Below are 22,737 nucleotides of genomic sequence, written 5' to 3' on the forward strand. Positions count from 1 at the left end.
TTGCTACCCTCTCCTTGCCATGTTCGCTCCAGGTTTCATGCTACACGATTGCGTTTCATCTCTTTTTTCATACATATAGTTAAGTGATACATGAGTATGGGTATCAGTTTTTGTTCCCTTCCTTTTAATGCTGTCAATTCCAGCTTGCAGGAATCTTGGTAAAAATGTTTTGACCTCCGTTGGTGTAGTTATTAGAAGTTGATGGAGGTGTTGGAATATATTGGTTTTGTGACAAAATACTGAATTAGACTTCTGTCATTATATTTGAGTAGATACACTTGTCACGACTTTGTTCTCATCTTACAGATACTCTTATAAAAGTAATATTTTTCATGATGACAAAATAAGTATCCGTCTGAAAAGTACGATCCATAGACTGTCTGAAGTTTTTATTTAAATTTCAAGTGATCGTTTAATATTTGTTTAGTACAGTAAAAATGGGCGAGTCTCTATTTCTCATATTATTTAAATAGTGTGTACATACAATATTTGCTCAATAGTAGAAAAAATCTTGTAGTAGAATAGGGTTTTTAATCTATATTATTGCATAATTATACTTCTTTTTAAATTATTTTATTACTCCTTTCATTTTGATTGAGTTTCCACGTATTTGAATAATTCATATTCCAAATCCCAATTTAGTAGTTGTGAGTTTTATTTATTTATTTTTTCATGTTTAAATAATTTTTAAATAACACAAACTCATATTAAATAATCATCACTGATCAATTTTTTGAGACATATTTTTAATTGATTCGATTTGATCCATAAAAAAAATATTTTTTTTATTTTTCATCGTAGATATATGTCAGATATAAAAATTCGTGAGATCTTATCATAAGAATCAGATGATGTTTATTCTTTTAAATTAAAGTTGCACACTTTTGTTGAATGTTTATTACTTGTTTTTTTGTTTTAATTATTAAAAGTCTTATTATTCATCCTTTGGAATGGACTTAAAAAATATTATCACTCCAAAATGTGTGTTTATCCATTGGATTAATGCAAGGGTTCTCTTGGACTAGACAGCTCACTTCATTTCCATCTAATATTATTTTACGTGAAAGCTTCGTCTTTCTCATTCGATTATTGAGTTTGCGACGTAATTCTCATCGAGTACGAATTTGTCCACCAAACTTTTACTCCATCGTATCCTTTTACCAAAATATATTTAGGGCGATTAATTTCGTAAAGCATGTGTATATACAGGGGCGGAACCATCACTACAAGAAAAATGATTTTCCGAAATTAATCGTACGTCGTCAATAGTATTATTCACGACATGCATATTATAAGCACGCCGCGGAAAATGAGTTCGAATCTTAAATGAGCGACGGTCTACAAGAAACCGTCGCCGATTTAAGTCCACATTTAGCGACAGTTTAAATATAACCGTCGCCGATTTGAAAACTGTCGCTAATAGACTTACATCGGCGACTGTTTAGTAACAAACCGTCGCTAAAAAATCGTAAATTCTATTTATTCCCGATCTCCGTTGCATTTTTTTTCACAACACTTAAAATTTTCTCCACTAACATGATTTAAGTTTCGATTTAAGTTTCTGTTTTTGTTTCAATTTTTGGTAAATTATTTAATTGTTAATTAAGATCATGAGTATTTTTTAATTGTTAATTCAGATTATGAGTATATTATTATAGTTGCATTGTATTTTTATAAAATTAATTAAATTATAAAAGTAAATTTTTTTTTAAATGGACGCAAAATTTAGCGACGGTGTTTGAACTGTCGCGAAATTATAAGCCCGTCGCTACATTTTAAGACCGTCGCTAAATTAGCAACGGTTTTAAACCGTCGCCATTTTGCGACGGTTTGTCGTAAACCGTCGCTAAGGTTTTTCTGTTTTATAACTATTAACGGCATATATGTGTACGCCGCAGAATGTTGTATTAACAGCGTACATATGCACACTGCCAATAGTTTAACTATCAACAGCATACTCTGCACGCCGTTCATAGACTAAACCACAGCGTAAATTGCACGCCGCCAATAGTGTCAAACTTAAGACGGCTTTCAACTTTACTGCGTGCATCGCAGCGTGCATACCTTTCCGCGGCGCATATTGCACGCTGCGGAAACCCACTTTTCTTGTAGTGCATGATCTTGGTTCAGCGTAGGCAACCATATATTATAATTAATAAAGCAAAAAAGAGAGCAATAATTAATCGACAGCTAAAAATAATGTGTCATAAAGTTTGAACACAAGTTACGCACAGCCAGTAGCATTGATAATTGATGGAAAAACATCTGAAAAATGAGGAACAACGACGTGTACAAAATCCGAAATCAAAACAAAATATGATAAAAAATATACGTTCGAAAAATAAGCATTAATTCATTATCGATTGGAAAAAAGCATAAAATTATAAAACAATTGAATGATTGACAAACATTGAACGAAACAACGAACCTAAAATTTGGTAACATTTTGGATTTTTTTAGAGATTATGAAAGATTAAGCAGTAATTAAAATGAATTGGAATGATTGTTACTCAAATGATATGACGTTTGTGACTCGAGAAAAAAACACATACAGAAGGCTATATAGAGTGTATACTTAGACACTAATAACAAGTAAAAAATTGAGTCTAAAATTTGGGTCTACAAATTATTAAAAGAAAATTGGATCAGTATAAACAGCTAAACATGTAATAATAGCATACACAAATTAAAAATTTAGACATATATATATATATATATATATATATATATATGTATGTATATATAATATAAACATATAAAAAAATTTGGCCCAGTGTAGGCAGCAACCCACACTGGGCATATGCTGGCTCCGCCCATGTGTTGGTGGACATCTCATGGACGTAGCAAGATGTTTGTGAGAATATCTTGTGGAACGTCATACACTACTGAATTAAATGTTTTTATGATGTCCGTCTGAACACCTACTCGAACGTTGAAAAAAAAATACATGACAATATGTTCTCGAAAACACAGTCAAAGCATTTGATACAATGTTGTGTGAAAGACAGTCGACGTGACATTCTAAAATATGATTACATGCATCTTACGACGTCCATGAGATTTTCATCGACAGTATATATGCATGTCATATATTGTTGAATAGTTGATGAAATGGATCATGATCATCCAAGATTGACGACACTTTTCTGGCAATTGTTTTTTCGAATCGAAAACGAAAGTGGGCCAATCATGTTAGAGCCAACGCGTCCTAACTAATATGTTAGCATCTTGGAAGGAAAAAGAAAAATATTTGTGTTAATACTAAATTATATTCTTTTAAATATGGATTTTGTATATTTATCAAATATTATATGTAAAATTATATTTAGAATTTATAATTTATAATGTGTGTAAATGGGTTCAAATAAAGTAAAATTTTATTAATTTTTTGACATAATCATAAATCAGTGATGCATACGCCACTCACTTGATAGCTATTAAATTTAGTTCACGACAAATTTAAAGTCAGTGTACATGTATTTTATTATACAGGAAAAATCTTATAAGATTGTCTCACGAGTCAAATATGTTATACATATCTTTGATCCGATTCATGAAAAATATTAATTTTTATATCAAAAGTAATATTTTTTATTGTAGATATGAATCATATTGATCCATCTAACAGATATAGATATGTAAGACTGCAAAATCCATCCATTCATATGATTAATAGCTATTGTACATGAATGACGCTCGTATCTATATCTATAAAGTTAAAAGTATCATCAAATTAAATTATAAGTTTATTAAATAATAAAAAGAAAATGTCCAATCCCCCCGAAAAGGAAAATGGAAAATATCCAAATTAATGCGTGCAAGTTAATTAGTATCGGTGCGTCGTGTATGCTTGCAAAATTATTTTGGAGAAGGCAGGACAGATATAGCTCTCCTACTTTAGACAATTTTAACTTTATATTTATATATCTAAATGAAAATCAAAATGTTTTTTTTTAAAAAAAAAACAGCATCTATTATTAATACTAGCATCTTGGTGTTTTTTTTTTTTTGTTTTTTTTTTTTTCAGTTTCATTGAAGTCAATTTTATGAGACGAATCTCCAACCTGATCCAGTTAATAAAAAATATTAATTTTAAATCAAAATTATAACTTTTCTTTGAAAATAAGAATCTCATCAACTCATCACACATCATATTTAATTTCCTCTAGATAATATGATAATTATCAAAATAGAATGAGCCAATTTGCTGATCTATCAAATCAAAGGTGACAAGTTGCCGGTTTAGCAGCCTCAAGTAATTATAGAAATTGGTACACACACTAAACTCAAATTAAAAAAATTAATTTATCGTATTTAATTGAACATGTTTACCAGTATGTGTAGTGGAGGTAACATCCGCCATATGTTTACATGTATCAAAACATGAATAGATCATATAAATAATAAAATACGTTAGGTGTAATAATTATCTTTGTTGATTAGAGCAATCGAAACGTGATATTTGAATATTGTATGATTTAAAAAATTTGAATTTATATGTACGCGATATTCATATAGTTAATATTTATTTAACCAATGAAGTATTTTTTACAAGTTATTTAGCACACCAAATTGGAATTATTGGCAGCATATATATATATAAATATATATATATATATATATATATATATATATATATATATATATATATTGATTAATCATGATTGGATAATTGATTTATATAACTCATTCTTTTTTATATTTGCTATATACATAAATCATTTGTTACATAAAGCATTTTTTTACTGACACGAAGAAAATATTTTGTTTTCGAAGATAACAGTTTTTTTTAGAGTTTTTAATTAATAAAAATTGAAAGAGTTTATTTCTAAAAAAAGTTAATTTCAAATTTGAAAAAAAATTTGTGAGACGTGTGTTATCTCTACTATATTTACAATAAAAAGTAATAATTTTGATATAAGAAATAATATTTTTTTATGAGTGACCCAACCCGTGAAATCTTCTCACATACGTTTCTGTTTTTTTTAGAACACTGCACATGTGTGTATTTATAAGTAGACACACACATGTACGCAATATTAACGTGCATATACAAATATGTCTATACATATATGTATATGTATGTACTTCATTTAGATTTAACCTGACCCATTAATTTTTCCAGTTTTTATTTTTTTTAGAAACAACAACATATGAGACCAGACTTGTAGTCCAGTGGTCTTACTTCCTGCCAGATTAATTGGTTCCCCGAGTTCGAATCCCCTCACATGTGTTGTAATAAAAAAAAAACAACATAAATTCCTTGAATAAAAAACGTCAACATGCACAAATAATCTTTCCTGACAAAGAAAGGGTACAATTTCATCCACAAAACGGCCTTTAAATTTTCCGAGGGAGACTAATTTTAGTCAAGCGTCTAACCTTGACAAATAGAATCCATATCCTTCCCACTCAAACTAACACAACTATTTTTAAAAACACACAAACTCATATAAATCTTCTCACAAGGATCAATTTAGTGAGACATATTTCTGACCTGACTCGATCATCAAGAGTATTATTTTTTACTATATATACGAACAGAATCGACTTGTCGTAGTAATATAAATCTGTAAGACCATCAAACATATGATCTACTCTTTAAAAAAATTTATATATTATTCTATCTTTCTCTCTCATTTTACTATTATAATTATTAATTTATAAACCATCCCTGATAGTACTTCTATTCACACTTTGAAAATGATTTCGATCATCAGCAATTCTTGTTCCTTCACTTCCTTTTTTGTATTCTAAATATTTCCACAAATCTGTTCACAATTCCCACTACTTTATTTGAATTTTTGTGTGATTTCTCCTAATCAAGGGTTCTCAACCTGATCCTGCAAGATGTCAAAGGTAATTTCCCTACAAAATCTTTGATTTTGTTCTTGTTTTGTACTTTTTTTAAATTTTTTGGATATGTACCACTTCATTTCTTGTTAATTTTCTTCCAAAGTTTTTCATATATTACCAAATAATTCTATTTTAATAAGATTTTCGTGAGTCTTTTTCCGAGTTCTCTGGTGTTCTTGATGAAAATAAACCATTTTTTTTATGCTTGATTAACCAAAAGTTTTTGAGACTGATTCAAATATGTTTGTTGAGAACAGAAAGTGGTATTGAAGTTGGAAATACAGGATCACAAAGACAAACAAAAGGCATTGAAGGCTGTTTCAAGCCTTTCAGGTAAAAAAATCAATTATTATTTTTATCAAATTTTGGGATAAATTTTTAAAAAAAAATCAAAAAAATTAGAAAATAATTGAAGAAATATAAAAAACATTCCGCAACGACCGCGAAATCGCCGTCCTGATATTCCATAAACAAAACCTGGTAGATACTCATCTATTTTAGCCATTTATGTCCTTTGAGCGACCGCGACCGCGACGACGAACCATATAATTGAGATATTCTTAATATTACGATTTTAAACTGGAACATATATAATTACAGGGATTGAATCTATTGCCATGGACATGAAGGACAAGAAACTAACTATAGTCGGAGAAGTCGATCCGATTCAAATCGTAAGCAAATTGAGAAAGCTATGGACCACACAGATTCTAACAGTCGGTCCGGCGAAAGAACCTGCAGACAAGAAAAAGGAAGAAGAAGAAAAGAAGAAGAAAGAAAAGGAGAAGAAGAAAGAAGAGGAGAAGAAGAAAGAAGAAGAGAGGAAGAGAAAAGAGAGCGAACAGATTGCAGAACTTTGGAAGAATTACAGGAATTTGAATCCTGCAGCAGCAGCAGAAGCAGCAGCTTACTTTCATCAATATCATCCAAACAATAACAATTTGCAGCACTATTATTCCCACAGTGCTGAGGAGAATCCCAATTCTTGTGTCGTTTCTTGAATATCATTGCATCTACGTATAGCTAGTTTTAGTGCATAAGCAAGGTATGCTCTTTCCGGTCGCGTTGTAATATTTCATGCATATACATATGTTGTATGTACACACACATTGTATATACCAACATATGAGATTCACGTGTGTTGTTGTGTATAATATAATATATGAATATACGTGACATATTTTTATTTTTAAAAAATTGATTTAGTTTCGAGTTTTTATATAACAAAGAATTTTAAATACTTGATTTAGTTAAATTTTTTGTATCTCGAACGCTGGAGCTGGTCGGGAAAAAATTGGTGGAAATTTTGAAATCACTAGCAAGAACATGGAATGACGACGAAATTATATCAAATACTAGGTTTGATATGATAGTGGTGATAGCTAGTTGGAAGAGAAATGTGGTTAGTTAAGAATATAAAGAAGAAATTGAATTGTATTCATTTAATTTGATATGCTGCGCACTTACCGTACACACCTATGTGAACAACGATGAAGTGTCACTCACATATTGGAGATATGCTATACATCTGCCGTATACATCTATGTGAGCAACGATGAGGTGTCACTCACCTATTAGATGTGATGATATATATATATATGACGAATGCGATGTGGACATTGTTTGAAATATAAATTTTATATTGGTAACAAATTAATTAAAGGGCATTGGTTGGGCGCACAATATGGTGAGATCGCGTCTTATAACATTTCGTATGGGAATGGGTCAACCAATTCTCGACCTATCTGTCTTTTTTTTCCTTAATTAAATTTAACACCTTAATATTCAATGATGAGTTTTTAAATCTTTAAGTCTCTATTAAATTAAATTATGTGCTAATTCAAATTTGACATTTCTAAGAAAAACCTATGATGAGTTGTTTTGAAAAATCAATGAGCCTCACATTTGTTGATAAATGTATACAATTCACCAAACATCTCAATTCCCGAGATAGTTTGTATTGATTTAAAAATACCGATTAATTTAGAGATTATAAACTTTTTCGTTTGGTATGTGTGATGGGATAAATAAATGATTAGTAATTAGAATGATTAGAAAATGAGAGATGTTGATTAATAGTATGGTGAGATAAATAACATGGTGGTTGGTATGATTTTAAAATGATTTTAAAATGACCAAAATACCTCAAGTGCTAATTAAATATATATTCTTAAAATAATTGGATAGATAATTAAATATTTATAATTATAATTTACATTTATTAAAATTAATTTAAATATATTTATTAGAAATAAATTTATAAATATGCATTTACTTTAATATTTAAAACAGCAATAATATTTTAAATGTTAATGTTAAATAAAATTTAGTAATAATTACAATATTATTATTTTTTAAAATAATAATAAATATTCTTAAAATAATTTGATAAATAATTAAATAATTATAATTTACATTTATTAATAATAATTTATATCAATAAACAAAATAAATTAAATTTTAATAAATATTATTTTCATAAAAGAATTAATTAAAGAGATTAAAAAGTCATAAAAATTTAATTTAAGATAGATTTGCATTACAATTTATTTTCTTTAAAATGATTGAAAATAATAAAAATATATGAAATTAATTTATAAAAAAATATAATAAAAATTTAAATATTATATTAATGTTTAAATTTTCACTAATTTTAATTTTCATATTATATTGAAAAGACAATTCAAGGGTATTATGGTCAATATACAATCTTATCATGATCACTATTCAAAAATTATACATTATCACATCTTTTATTTAATCACACAAATAATATGAATAGTGCGGACTTTCAATCATAATCAAGGGCCTGCAGACTAAATAAAAAATGAACCAAACTCGAGATAAGAGATGATTATATAATAATCATTCCCTTGTCGTATCTGCAAACTGGTTCGCTCCTAACTGATACTCTGAATTGGTCTTGAAATGGTGATGTGAGATTAGTTGACTTGTCAGCTGAAGTGATATCACTGATTTAGTTGAACTAGTCAGTTGGGTTCGTCATCAGTTGAATATTTCATCAGCTGGCCGGGCTTCTAAAGGTCTTCTGCTGAACCACATATCAAATGGACAATCAGTTGAACTGCTCTTGATACTTCAGTTGTACTGGTTCAGTTCGATCAAGCAGTTTGTACTTTCAGTTTACGTCTCGATAGCTTCAGTTTAAGCTTGATAACTGATCAATTCGAAGCCTGATCAGTTTCAGTTTCTGCCTACTTAGGTAAACTCATTAGAAACAAATAAACATGTTTTGTTAAAATCAAAATTAAGATCGCAAACATGAAATGTTCTAAAATAATATATCACACAATTAAACCTTGATGAATAAAATAAGACATAATTAATCATGCACAACATTTGTGCATTGTCTCAGGGCAAAACATTTAGCAGGAAAACACATGTCAGTTTACAAAACTAATACCAATGAATAAAGAAAAGTTTACTCTCTTAACAAAGAGAGAGAGCAAAGTGTATCCAAAACACTTATCAAATCAAATAACCAAAACTACGGAGGTAATGTTTGTGAAGCCGAAATTTTGTTTATAAACAACACTCTAATCAGCACTGTGATTAAGTGTTGTTTCTGCTTGTCTTCAACACTCCACGACAATACAACAATACGCCTTGGCTTGATCAATTGATCTCTTCAAAGTAAATAACCAACTCTCGTGCTTGCTCTCCTGCGGCGTCTGTATTTATCAATATATCCCAGCATTTATATTTGATTATTTATAAGTTTCATTTGCCCTAAAATTTATTCATTGAATAGAATTCTAAAAGATATGAAAATAAAAGTTTCATTAGGAAATAAACTCTTTTAAGTAAATTTATCATATTTAGAGTTTGTCAAATATCTCAATAGTTTAAAAAGGAAAAAAGTGCTTTAGAAACTCCCGGCCTCCTAAGCGTCAACCAAACATATATTTTCACACCTTTGACCTTAGAAACTCCCGGCCTCCTAAGCGTCAACCAATTTATAGATATGGTACGCTATATAATTCTTGAGTAGCTCTCTTGTGAGACGGTCTCACGAGTCTTTATTTGTGAGACTGGTCAACCCTACTGATATTCACAATAAAAAGTAGTAATCTTAGCATAAAAAGTAATACTTTTCATGGATGACCTAAATAAAAGATCTATCTCACAAAATACGATCCGTGAGACCGTCTCACACAAGTTTTTACCATAATTGTTATGTTATATCTTCTAGTTTCAATGGTCGACGCTGCAGCCCGTTGCATTAAACTAGATGGTTAGATGATGACAGAAGATGTGATGCATGCCAGATTATTTCCCCACTATAAGCAAGTTGGAAATTGATTTAACGATTGATTCATAAGTTTTTAACTGAAGCATTAGAACTATTTTCAAATAAAAATTGAGGTTAATACATATTGTGCTACTGATGATTTCATGATTGGATAAATTTTTGGAGCTGTATAAGTATTAAATACCGTTCAATATTAAATGATGAAAAAATTTCTTATTTACTATTGCAGATGTGTTTGCATATTATATTTTACTAAGTGCTTTATAGCCAATTACTCATAGATCTTAGGCACATTGCTTCGCGATACTTTTCAAACAATGGTCCTGGCAGAGGCTTTGTCAGTGGACCAACAACGTTATCTGCGTAGACGACTCTCTCTACCGATATGTCTCCTCTTGCCACAATCTTCTGAATTATGTTGAACTTCCTTAGTATATGTTTGGATCACTGATGAGATCTTGGTTCATTCGCTTGCGCAATGGCACTGGTGTTGTCTTAGTAGATTGGGACTGGATCAATAGTTTGAGGAATGACACACAACTCTTGGATGAAATTTCTCATCCAAATACCCTTCTTTGCTGCAGTCGATGAAGCTATGTATTTGGCCTCAGTGGTTGAATACGTTGTGGTTTCTTGCTTGGAAGTTTTCCAAGAGACATCACTACCATTGAGCTTGAACACAAATCCAGAGATTGATTTTGAATAGTCCACATCTGATTGAAAGCTAGAGTCAGTGTAGCTTCCAATTTTAGTTGTCCACTCCCGCATACAAAGAACAAATTCTTATTTCTTCTATTACCAAAAAGGAAAATATAATTACAGAATAAATTATATTCTTTTCAATCTCCCTATTTTTATATTTCTGGACAAAACACAAAAAATGTTAATCAGCAGAACTCTCTTGAGTTAGCACGCAACTTCCCTTGAGTTAGAGACTAGTTTCCCTCTAAATTCAACTTTGTTAAATCAGATGTCAGAGCAGTGTTGTTAGAGGTGTTGCAACACGTAAAACAACAACACTTAGTAGTTTATTCAATAAGATTATAACACTAACAACAACTAAACATCTTTACTAAAAGCTGATAATTAAGCAGAGAGATAAGTAAACATCGAAACAAACTAAGGAGTAGTTTCATCTCCAACTCCATCAGTGAGCTCATATGTATCTCTTTCTTCTTAATCGTCTGCTTCTTCTTCCATTTTTTCTGCTGCTTCAACACTTGCACTTATTGCAGCCTCTCCTACTCCATTTTTTTGTCCAAAATGCACTGCCATTTCTAGAAGTAAACGGTACTCGGCTACCTGAACTTCATAATGAGCTACAAGCTCTTTCGTATTGCAGATTTGCTTCAAGCAAAACTCAAATTGAGCATGTAGAAAAGAGGAGGACAACATAATAAAATTAGCAAGATTCACTATAGATGAAGAGGTCGTGTTGCCAACATCATGGGCAACACCAGTACTAGACCAGGGAATGTCCAACTTCCTATTCCCTAAAGTAAGTTGGGGCAATCTTCAGCGTTTCACTAACATCAGAGAGATCCTTATCAATGTCTATGAAAAAACCTTGAGATTCCAGAATATCATAAATTAATTATGAAAACACAGCTATGTTGTTTTCAATCCTTTGTCAACAAATTTAAGTACACTCTTGAATACAAACTTTCCTAAGATGAAAGTAGTATTAGTACCAATGGGAAACAAAATAAGTGTATGTGGTCTAGTAATCACTGTTGTGTTTGTTGAGGAAGTCCAATTCCGGATGGCAGTCTTGTGAAGCACAAAATAAAAACAAGGTAAAGTTTGACTTAGACAATCTCTTGGGATGAGCGTGGAAGCTTCGAATCGATCCTCCCGTGAGAACACCAATTATTCCATGTATGTAAGGGAGAAAACCTTCTTTTTCACCATCCAGAGTGTTATAGAACTCATTAATCACAATAGGATTAAACCAATACACAAGATTGCGCACACACACTCGGCCATATTTAACAGAACTCTTATCACACACACTCGATGAGAGGTTCACAAAGAACTCCAGAATAGGTTTCCGGCAGTTCAGTCCATACAATTCCTTCTTTAGCTTATAGACATATTCCAAGTGGTGTGGATCTTCAAATCTTTTTGGTTGACTCACATAAGTTTCTTCATTCAAAATGTCATTCATAAATGCACTTTTCACATCCATCTCATAAAGTTTAATCCTCATATTAAATGCAATTTCAAGCAACAGTCGGACTGACTCAATGCGGGTTACATGAGCGAATGTTTCATCAAAATCAACCTCCTCAACCTGCGTATACCCTTGAGCAACCAACCAAGCTTTATTTCTAACAACATTTTCTGATACATCAGTTTTGTTATTAAAATCCATTTTGTTCCAATCACATTAACATGTTTATTGCTTATAAAATATATTATTATTTGGTTGTATGTGTCTTTTTATATAGAGATGAAATTACACAATTTTTAATTTAGAAATGATGTCCTTTTTTTCCGCAAGTGTTATTCTACCTTTGAGAGAATATATGTTTATACCGGCCTTTTTTATATTTATAAGCACTATTTTATTCTTGGGATTATGTTTGTTTGGTTTTATTTTTTCAATGAGATGGTTAAAAATCAAAAGAACTCATGTTACTATAAATCATGCAAATGCTCGATTTATGCATAGAGAACGAACCCGACATACTAAATAGATACATGTTTTCAGGGTTTTGAGCAATCATGCTCGCATCGACAAGCGAACACATCAGTCATGGGCAAGTGAAAACAGCGTGCGAATGGATTCTGACCCGCATAAAACCTATTGCACTTTTTGTTGCACTCCTTAGGTGTTATACCCATCATACATATCCCCAAATAATTCGCACATCGACGTGTTGGGCTAGGGCTAGGGCTAGGGCTCGGAGTCCCGAAAACACTTTTGAAGTCACTCACCACAAGTGAAATATCGATTTCACTTTTCACCGTATGTATCAACTGATCACCTGTATATACAATACACATCACATGATCAATAGAGAATTTTCTAAATTTTTAGAAAAACTTTACTGTAAAATGCTATGTACCAAATTGAATAAAAATATTATAACACCAAGGTGATAAGATTTAACTATGATCATGTCTAAATGTGCATCGATTTGTTTTGTAATATCAAAGTATCAATTATCAATCAAGAATTTTAGTCCTAATCTACTTTGGGTTGAGTACTATATATAAATAATAATCTCCAAAGTTTCAATAAATTAAAAATTAAACGATGACTATTAATTTTATTTAGATGATTTGTTTATTCAATTTCTCTCCTTTAATTTACTGACGAGATCTGGCCTGATTTTCTCTAAAGAAATCTTCTATCTAATACATTATTTCTTATTAAATATTAGATAATTCTTTCTTTCTTTGCGAAAAATTTACAATTTTAGTTATGTAAATTGATATATTTTTCGTTTTAGTTATATCGATGTTTAGTTTTCATCCACTAACTTCGTTTTTGTTTTGTTTTGATCGTTTTATTTGAAACCACTAAATCTGTCAAATATTATTTATTTGAAACCTATACTCTCATACATGACTCATATAGCATGAATGAAACATCTATTATACACATTAAAATATATCAACCAAAAATTTTCTTTATTTTTTCATTTATTTTTATATAGGTTTATTTTGGTGTGAGTAATATGAGTCTATTCTCGTTACACGAGCTACGTAGGTGAATATCGATTAGTGGTTTTTGGGAAAAAAGACAAAAAAAAAAATTCGAAGTTACTTGATTAAAACCAAACATTGATAAGTTAAAATCGAGAGGAGAAAAAATATTAAAATTACCTGATGCCAAAAAGAATACCAGAAGAATGAATAAACTCAAAGACTTAATTGCCATTCTTGCGAGAGAATATAAAAAATCAAGAATAAATATTATCTTCTTACTCAATTAATATGTTGGCTCTCACAAATGCTCATGTATAATATATAGCAATGAATATAAGATTTATATAATATTCATATAATATATACTAAAAATATTTTGTCGCTTTACATATATATTCACATAATTACTTGGTTTATTATCATAATTAGATTACATAAAGTATATTTATTTAATACATAGTCACCCACAAAATAAAATTGGCAATTGTAATTTAAAACAACTTAGAAGTTTTTTTTAATCCTATAATCAGTTCTTATTTAAAAATAAGTTGTTAAAGTATTTAAATATAATAAGATAATCAAACTTCGATATGTTTGGCATTATTATATATTTTTTATATTATAATTTTAAAAATAAAAACATTTATTTTTCATAAATTATTATTATTACTATTATTATTATTATTATATTCAAAGTTATAATATATTAATTTAAATGTAATAATTATAATTAAAATTATTATTATTACTAATAATTAACATGTTATTATTATTAAAATATTTAATAAATATTATTAAATAATAAATAATAAATTCATGTTGTAACTCTTCAGCCTGCTTAGCCGAAATATGACATTTAAGGCGATTATGAGTGATTTTTTATGAATTTATGTTTATGAGGTGGACCTCGGTAAAATCCTCTGTTGTTTAATTTCTTCGGTTTATCTTTGTTAAATTCTTTTATGTTTTGTAAAAGTTCCATAAATGAACCTTATATCAATTATTATTTCAAGACTTAAATGTCTCTTTTTACTAGCTCAAAATTATTCCAAGCATCAGTTATTTATTTAATATATTAATTATTATTAATATTATTATTATTATATGTCAGTGAATTTTTATCTATTTATAATTGTATTTTTTAAATTAATTTCCGTAATATATTATACTATTATTAAGAGTTCATCAAAATAAGAGCAAGTAGATCCGGCCTTGAATTTATGAACGAAGTGGCTAAGAGAATTTGTGGATAAAAAATTCCATAATTATTTATTTCCATGTCGCAAACACTCCTGGAGCAAGCTCGTGGTATCTACTAACATTAGACACATAGAAAATTAGACAAAATTGCTAAGCCTAAGTAGCTTGTGGTTAAAAAATAATAATAAGGAATCTAAGATTGACATAAAGTAACTGAGTAAGCTCCAAAAATACCTTAATCAAAAGCACATATGTTTTTTATTCAAGTTTGAAGTACAAGAGATTATTTTGGATCACTCTATGATATCGATAACATTTATCGCGCCAAAGACAGTAAAAATTTATAAACTAAGCATTTGAAATACACATTTATATTGGAATGTTTAAAAGAATCATCTATGATTTCTTCATGAGTAGAACAACTGTGTGTGCTGCAATACTTCTATTTTCTCCGAGACTGTCAACCTTTTCATGAGTTTTTGCCTTGAGATTTACAGCCGATGGATCCGCACCGAGAAGGTGGCACAAATTGGTCCTGATAGTTTCCTTGTGAGGGCTTAGCTTTGGTCTTTGGAGAATTAAAGTAGCGTCCAGGTTTCCGAGCTCATAACCCGCCTCATGCATTAGTCGAACCTAACATGTAAAATATTTCAAGAACAAATGCGGCAATAGTATTTTCATTTGTTCAAGTGTTAAAGTTTCTAAAAATCCCATATAGGGACCATCAAGTTTTAGGAGTTTTCCGTCGAGCAAGTGAATAATCTATGGGCACAACTATATCAGCCAATGCTCAAGCATTTGAGTACATCATAAACTAATGTTGCATTCAGGGAGATGGATTTGAAATCCATGAATTTCAATTATAATTTTATTGTCAACAATGAAACGACGTGTGAAATCTTAAATTCATATCTTACTAGTTACACATTAGTTAAGTAAAATGAATATCAAATGTCTCCACACTCCATTATTAGGTGAACATGAAATTCATTCTAATTAATATGAAAAACTATATAAACATACAAATGGTGAATTTGAAGTTTATGATCCTACTTATCTAAAACTACAAAATATATTTGAAATATATATATTTGAAATTTATCAATCTAAATACGACCTAAGATCTATTCAATAAAATGCTGCAGAAAGGATATATTCAGAAATCTTATTGTTAACTCCCACATGTAAACTTGCTATTTGGTATATGTGTAATTTAACTTCAAGCGTTGCAGGCTTTTGTGATCTTCATCTACATATCCTGGTGCATTTGCCAAAATTTCATTTAAGTTTCTCTAGTGCAATATAATCCTGATTATTTTTTACGCCGAAAAGTAGCCACTCTAACATCTAAATGACATCTTGCACACAGTCTCAAAAGTAAATCAATTATAATAGCTTAGCAGGTATTACAAATGTCTCACATCGTACATTAAAATAAATAAAGAGTAGCTTATAAATTCAAGAAAATTATACCACCCAACAGACAAGTCTCTTGAGTTTATAACCTAACAACATGTGTTAAAAAAGTTAAATAAAAATTGAACTAATTACTGGTTTCAATATTTTGGAACTTTAAAATATTCAACAATAAGCAAAACATTTAGAACTTTAAAATGCTAAAATAGCACTAGTGCAACTAAAAACGATGAAAGCACAATTGGGTCAATCATCTAGTTTCTGACTACAAAGAGAAAGCTAGTGGTGCGCTGGTAGCACCGTTGACAAGTCCCACAGGTGCATGGTAACAAAGTAGGACCGATGCTGCTACCTGCCTGAGTGAGCTTGCACTTGTAGAGTGGGTCATGAGATCCATGAATTGATGTAAGTTGCATATTTGGGTCATGGAATTTGTAACATTTATACACAATCCAATGCATGTAAATAATGTGAACGGCTTATGAGGATGATGCGGCTAGGCATAAAATGATTCTCAAAGAAAAAAATCGTTTTTTCAGGAGAAAATAAGGATTCTAAAAGATGTTCCTTGACACTCTATGAAAGTAAATCAAGTGAAATAAGTTCTCCAATTCAGACACTCAACACACACAAATATTATGAATTTCACGCTAAAAGTCTGAATTTACGCGACCCGAGCATGATATGTAATGAAAAGGGAGAGAAGCACTCACAGCCTCCTTCAAGAAAACAGAAGATGCTGCACCTTTCCATTTAGGATCCGTGTCCGGAAAGATCTGCCCAATGTCTGGAAGTCCCAGTGCCCCAAGTATAGCATCAACCACACAGTGCAATAGCACATCACCTAGAAACAACAGAACAAAGTCACCTTGGTGACAAAACTTTTACCAGCTACCTTCATAAGGGCAATAAAATTAGCAGATTCAGACTACAGCTATCGTTGAGAAACGTGTCTTAATTTTGCTCCACTTCTTTAAAGCTTGTCATTGTCCACTGACTATTATCGAAGATTGAAGATCAAAAATTTAAATTTTCAAGAGTCGAATGATTTTTTTTTCCTTTTGGTGAAATACTACAGATAAGTTATAACACGATTTTGATTTTAGCCAGAGTCATTCTAAATATTCACAACAGATGAGTAATATATCGCCCAAAAACTGATCAATAAAAACAGTCATTATTTTATAAGTGATTGTAACATCTACATAAAATCAGATCAATAACGAGAAAAAATTTGGAATTTTGGGCTTCATTTACGGGATTGAAAATTTTGAAGTGATTCTTTGACTTCATTTACGATTGAATTGGAGTGAGTTCCAATCATATAATTATTGTCAAAACAATAAACAGAATTGATTAATGTAAATCAATGGTGATAGATAATTAAGAGGTCGGGGACTTTGAACATTTTGTTAATTGATTCTTCTTCTGCTTCTTTCTGTAACCCATCAGTTTCTTCATAGTTCTTTCTAATCAATCTATTAGTTGTCAAATTAAGAAAATAATGAGAAACAACAAATAGAGAACCTCAATTATAAATGGAAATTAACCAAACAGATCAGTTGCAAAAAATACAGACTTTCACCATTCAGCTATCTAAAGCAAACACGAAATCATGAGATTGAATCAAACGAATGACTTCAAAATAAAACGAAATCAGTAAGCAAGAAACACATACACGAGGACGGATGCTGCAGAAGTGGGGATGATTGTGAACTGAAATAAGTAAAAATTTAAGTTTCCAAAATTCCAATTTTTTCCCAAAATAATAAACCACCTAAGACTATATTCCTCACTCTGTATAACTAAGGAAATAGAAGCGTGTATTAATTGATACCGTCGGAGTGAGCTTCGCAGCCTCGATCATGAGGAATATCAATACCACCGATGATGAGAGGATAGCCAGGCTCCAGCCTATGCAGATCGAACCCGTGGCCCACCCGAAACGGCAGATACCTAGTCGAAACCGAAGCTGTCGTCTTTGGTTCTGCTTCGACGGCACCTGTGGTCGCAGCGACCACAGCCATCGCCGTCGACGAGGATGAAGGGCCTGCCGGCAACTTAAGAGTACTGGGTGGTGAAGAAGGTCCCGGGAAATGGAGCGGCGGTTGTTTAGTCAGGCTTCTGCTGTTTGGATAGCTGAGCGAAGAAATCGCCATCGCCATTTTTGAACGAGATTCTGAATTATAACTGTGTTCTCAATGAATTAATTGAGGAATCCATGGACCTGAAGGACCGGGAGCTAGGATATATATATATAATATTGATCACGAAATTAATATTATTTTTAATATAAAAATTATCGTAATACGAATATTTTATTTAAATCCTATATAATTTTTTTATGTCATTTATTGTAAATATAAATAGAGTTGATCCGTCTCAAAAACAAAACAAATATATGTGAAATCGTTTCACAATATTTTTTTTACAAATATAAATCATATCAATTCGTTTAATATATATAAATTTGGTTGATTGCCTAATGGTTAAAAATTGATGTCTTATTCTGTTTTTTGTTATTTCAATTTTACCTTTACGTTATATTAATATTATACTTTTGTTTTTATTTTTTTTAATTTCAACAAACACTTTTGTTTTTTTATTTTTTATAATTACAACATTTCAAATAACACTTTAGTTCTTTGATAATTTGTTAAATTTCACTTAATTATAAAAAAATTATACACACGTATCCCAGGTGTAAAGTAACTAATATTATATGAATAATGTCTCGTACATTTGGATACCTATGTGATGATGATATTTAAAGAAAATATATTGTTGGGAGTCGTGTTTGCTGGCTATTATATATATATAAATTACTAAAAATCAATTTATCATAAGCGCCGCCAAATACAACCACCGCTCCAAAAGGGTCACGTGCATAACTTCTTAATCTAATTAGTTAAATATTTTTTAAACTTTTAAGTTTTTTTTTTTTTTACAGAAAACTTGTAATATTATTTATGACGAAACGAGGTCTGTGATTACAAGCTTAACTAGTCAATTAGGAAACTCCCCAAATTTCCACACAAAAGGTGAAGAGGAGGAAACAACAAAAGAAGCTAAAGAGTGTGACACAGTATTAGCCGTACGCATAACGTGATTCAACTGTAACCAGAGACAGATTCAGGAATAAAAGTTGGGAGGGGGGGCTTGAACTCAATATGATAAGTTATATATTATTAAAAAAAAAATTTACATTATATCGTTCAACGAAGTTGTGCCCTACGAGATTTTAAAACATAAAATTCATCAATAATAGAATTTACATCAATATGTTTAGCTAAATCTCGTTCAATATAGAGTGTCAAACAATCGGCAAGAAAGTCATCCTCCATTTTATTGCGAAGTGTCGTCTTCACATGCTTCATTTCTGAAAAAGCCCGCTCAGTAGTGGCAGTAGACACAGGTAATGTCAAAACAAAATGAATCAATCTAGTCAACATAACATAAACACTTGACCGTCCACTCTCGGTCAATTGCTGACACAACTCAACAAGTGTAGAAACCTTTAAATTCTGCATCACATCAAGTTTATAATGTATCAATTCATACTCCAAAGCAACAATTTCTTGATCTATGAAATCTCCAGGATAAAACTTCTTCGCAAGCTTGCAAATATCATCACTGTTAAATGAGTCAAATGAATTTTTAGGATCTAAAGCTGTACTAAGAGAAAGAAGTTCCACCGATGACTCATTGAACCGAGTATTTAACTCCATCAAAATGAAATCTATTGATGCATTAAAAACATCAAAGTGGTAATGATAGCGACTGTTATTAGCTGTACTAATAGCGACTGTTATTAGCGACTGTTTGAATAAACCGTCGCTAGTAGCGACAGTGTAATTAAAACCGTAGCCGATCTACATCGGCGACGGTTTTACTAAAACCGTCGCAAATATTAGCGACGGTTGTTGAAAAACCGTCGCTAAATTATTAAAAAATAAAAAAAAAAGTGGGCTGGGCTACAACCCAGTACAGCCCTAGAATACATCCGTCTCTGACTGTAACTGAGACTAACTTTCCAATAAGCGTCTGATCTTTGTGACAATGGTTCCATTATAACCGAGATCCTCTTTAGGCCAAGTGACTGCTTGCACTGCCAGTAAAAGAATCTGAAGTAAATTGATGAATCCTTAAGTGATGATTTTGTGTCATTTGGATTCCTTCCTCAATGGCAAAGAGTTCCGCGGCAGTGACAGATGGTGGTTTGATAATATGCTTTCCAAATGCTAACACAGGCTGCCCATCATGATTCCGCACAATCCCCCCAATCGCATACATGTTTGAATTAATGTTGTAAGTCGCATCAACATCCAGACGCAAGTGATCAACTAGTGGTACCGTCCAAAACTTTGGTGATTGTTGATGTGTAAGCAAATTGGACAGATGGTATCACCGAAGCTCTTGCTGTATGATATACACATAGCAAACTATCACACCAATCAACATTAACCACACTTGTCCTAGCTTCAGAGCTATGAATAATACGATTTCTTTCCATCCAAATAGCATAAGTTCGTATGGTAAAGAATTCAAAGTCCTCTCGATTGAGCTTATCCCTCATACAAAGAGCAATTTCAAACACATCCAACTTACATACTTCTTTTAGCAGATGCCAAAACTTAGTACCCTTCCAGCAATGTCTGATAGCCTGGCACGAGAATATAGCATGGCTCGTTGACTCACTCGAAGCTCCACAAAGTGCGCATACTTCAATTGTAGGAACATGGTGATCCTTCAGGTTCCTTGTAGTAGGGATAATATGATGTAAGGCACGCCACCAGAATATGCGGACTTTCGGAGGGATTGAAAGAGACCACAAAAATTTCCACCAATTCTTTAATCGAATTTCCGAACAAGTAGCAGGAGGGTCATAGAGCCCAATAGCCAATTTATAGCCATCCCTTACAAAGTATTGGCCTTTTGGATCGAAAAACATGTACCTAATATCCTCTCCTCCCAAGCCATTAAGAGGGATTGATAAGATTTCTGCCACAACATGAGGAGAGAACTGTTCCCTCACAACTTGTTCATTCCATTTCCCTTGTCTGAGAAGAGTACTCACAGTAGGGAAGCTAAGATTGTTTTGTGTGGTGTTTTTCTGTAGGCCTACACCCGGAATCCATTTATCTGCAAATGTAGCGATCTTCTGGCCATTTCCCACACGCCAATGCAGCCCCTTCTCCAACAAAGGTCGGCTCCACAATAATGATCTCCATATATAAGATGGGTTACTTCCGAGATGGGCATCCATGATATCTCGATGGCGGAAATATCTTGCTTTAAGGACTTTAGCAACCAACGAATGGGGTTTAGCAATAATACGCCAAATTTGTTTAGCCAACATAGCCTTGTTAAAAGTCTCGACGTGGCGAAAACCCATTCCACCCAAGCACTTTAGGCCGGCAAAGCATTTTCCAAGATTTCCAGTGCATTCTCCTCGAGGCTTCATCCCCACCCCACCAAAAATTAGAGCACTCCCGTTCTATAGCAAAGGACGTATTTTGTATGTGGGTAACGAACTTGAGTGTATTATAAATATTGATACTAAATTTGCAAATCAACGTAGACACGTAATTTTTCACAGATTATTCAATAACAAATATTGTTTCACATTTTTTCTATCATTTCAAACAAACATGATTTAATTTCTCTAATATTTTTCTTGTTTATTTTTGAATCATTCATATCTTTTTCGAATTTTTTTGTTTGATTTCTTTTTCTTCATCTTTGTTCTATTAAATTCAACAATCTCATTGTCATATATGATTTCCATTTTTATTTTTCATCATTGGATTTGATGTTCGTTTTTTTTTTCGTTTATTTGAGTCGTTCACATTTTGAGTCTCATTCCATTTTATCTTCTCTTGTTTTTTTAAGTATCACTTGGAATTCCCACATTTTCATCACCATTGACAACACATCATTGTTCTTAACTAATTTGGTTAATTTAAGTGTTAAGTGACGGTATTTTACAAGTTCAAGTTTAGCATTTTTTTGAATTATATGCGAAAGGATTTTAAGAAAAAAATATTAAATTCATGCTTTTTTATATGTATGATATCTCTTATCTCCACAAAAACTTGTTGGACCTCTGTATTCACTAGTTTTCGCCAATGAATGTTAGAAAGATCGGGGTAGTGTTGGCTAGTGAGGATGACCAGTTCGTAGTGGACACTTATTCGAGCCATTTTAGTTTCCGCAAAACTGAATTTTATGGAGTTATCAAGGAAATTATGTAGTGCTGAATTCTTATTTCCCGCATTATATTTACGTTTCTGAAAATTGTTGATCAGTTAGTGTCTTTGAAGTTAAAGTTTCGA

At 31.4% G+C, this 22,737-nt stretch overlaps 2 protein-coding genes across 2 annotated transcripts; one reads left to right on the forward strand and one right to left on the reverse strand.

The window, feature by feature from the left end:
• Nucleotides 1-5,622: 5,622 nt before the first annotated feature.
• Nucleotides 5,623-7,042, forward strand: LOC140807423 (uncharacterized). The gene is made up of 3 exons (XM_073164260.1): nt 5,623-5,859; nt 6,114-6,189; nt 6,457-7,042. The coding sequence occupies exons 1-3, from the start codon at nt 5,851-5,853 to the stop codon at nt 6,855-6,857; spliced, it is 486 nt and encodes a 161-aa protein (XP_073020361.1). The 5' UTR covers nt 5,623-5,850; the 3' UTR covers nt 6,858-7,042.
• Nucleotides 7,043-15,191: 8,149 nt separating this feature from the next.
• On the reverse strand, nt 15,192-18,630 carry LOC140807402 (2-C-methyl-D-erythritol 2,4-cyclodiphosphate synthase, chloroplastic-like). The gene is made up of 3 exons (XM_073164235.1): nt 18,240-18,630; nt 17,116-17,246; nt 15,192-15,619 (listed from the first exon to the last, which is right to left on the reverse strand). Exons 1-3 carry the CDS (start codon nt 18,565-18,567, stop codon nt 15,383-15,385), a joined length of 696 nt encoding a protein of 231 aa, XP_073020336.1. The 5' UTR covers nt 18,568-18,630; the 3' UTR covers nt 15,192-15,382.
• Between the last annotated feature and the right edge of the window lie 4,107 nt (nt 18,631-22,737).

This window comes from Primulina eburnea, chromosome 12 (genome assembly GCF_022965805.1).
Source record: "Primulina eburnea isolate SZY01 chromosome 12, ASM2296580v1, whole genome shotgun sequence".
NCBI lineage: Eukaryota > Viridiplantae > Streptophyta > Magnoliopsida > Lamiales > Gesneriaceae > Primulina > Primulina eburnea.

Excerpts from the sequence above, each read along its gene's own strand:
- LOC140807423 (XM_073164260.1), top strand. Across the intron at positions 6,190-6,456 it reads GGCTGTTTCAAGCCTTTCAG|GGATTGAATCTATTGCCATG; the intron begins GTAAAAAAATCA and ends ATATAATTACAG.
- LOC140807402 (XM_073164235.1), bottom strand. The coding sequence starts at position 18,567 with ATGGCGATGGCGATTTCTTCGCTCAGCTATCCAAACAGCAGAAGCCTG. Across the intron at positions 17,247-18,239 it reads CTGCGAAGCTCACTCCGACG|GTGATGTGCTATTGCACTGT; the intron begins GTATCAATTAAT and ends TGTTGTTTCTAG. Across the intron at positions 15,620-17,115 it reads CTGTTTTCTTGAAGGAGGCT|GTTCGACTAATGCATGAGGC; the intron begins GTGAGTGCTTCT and ends TTTACATGTTAG.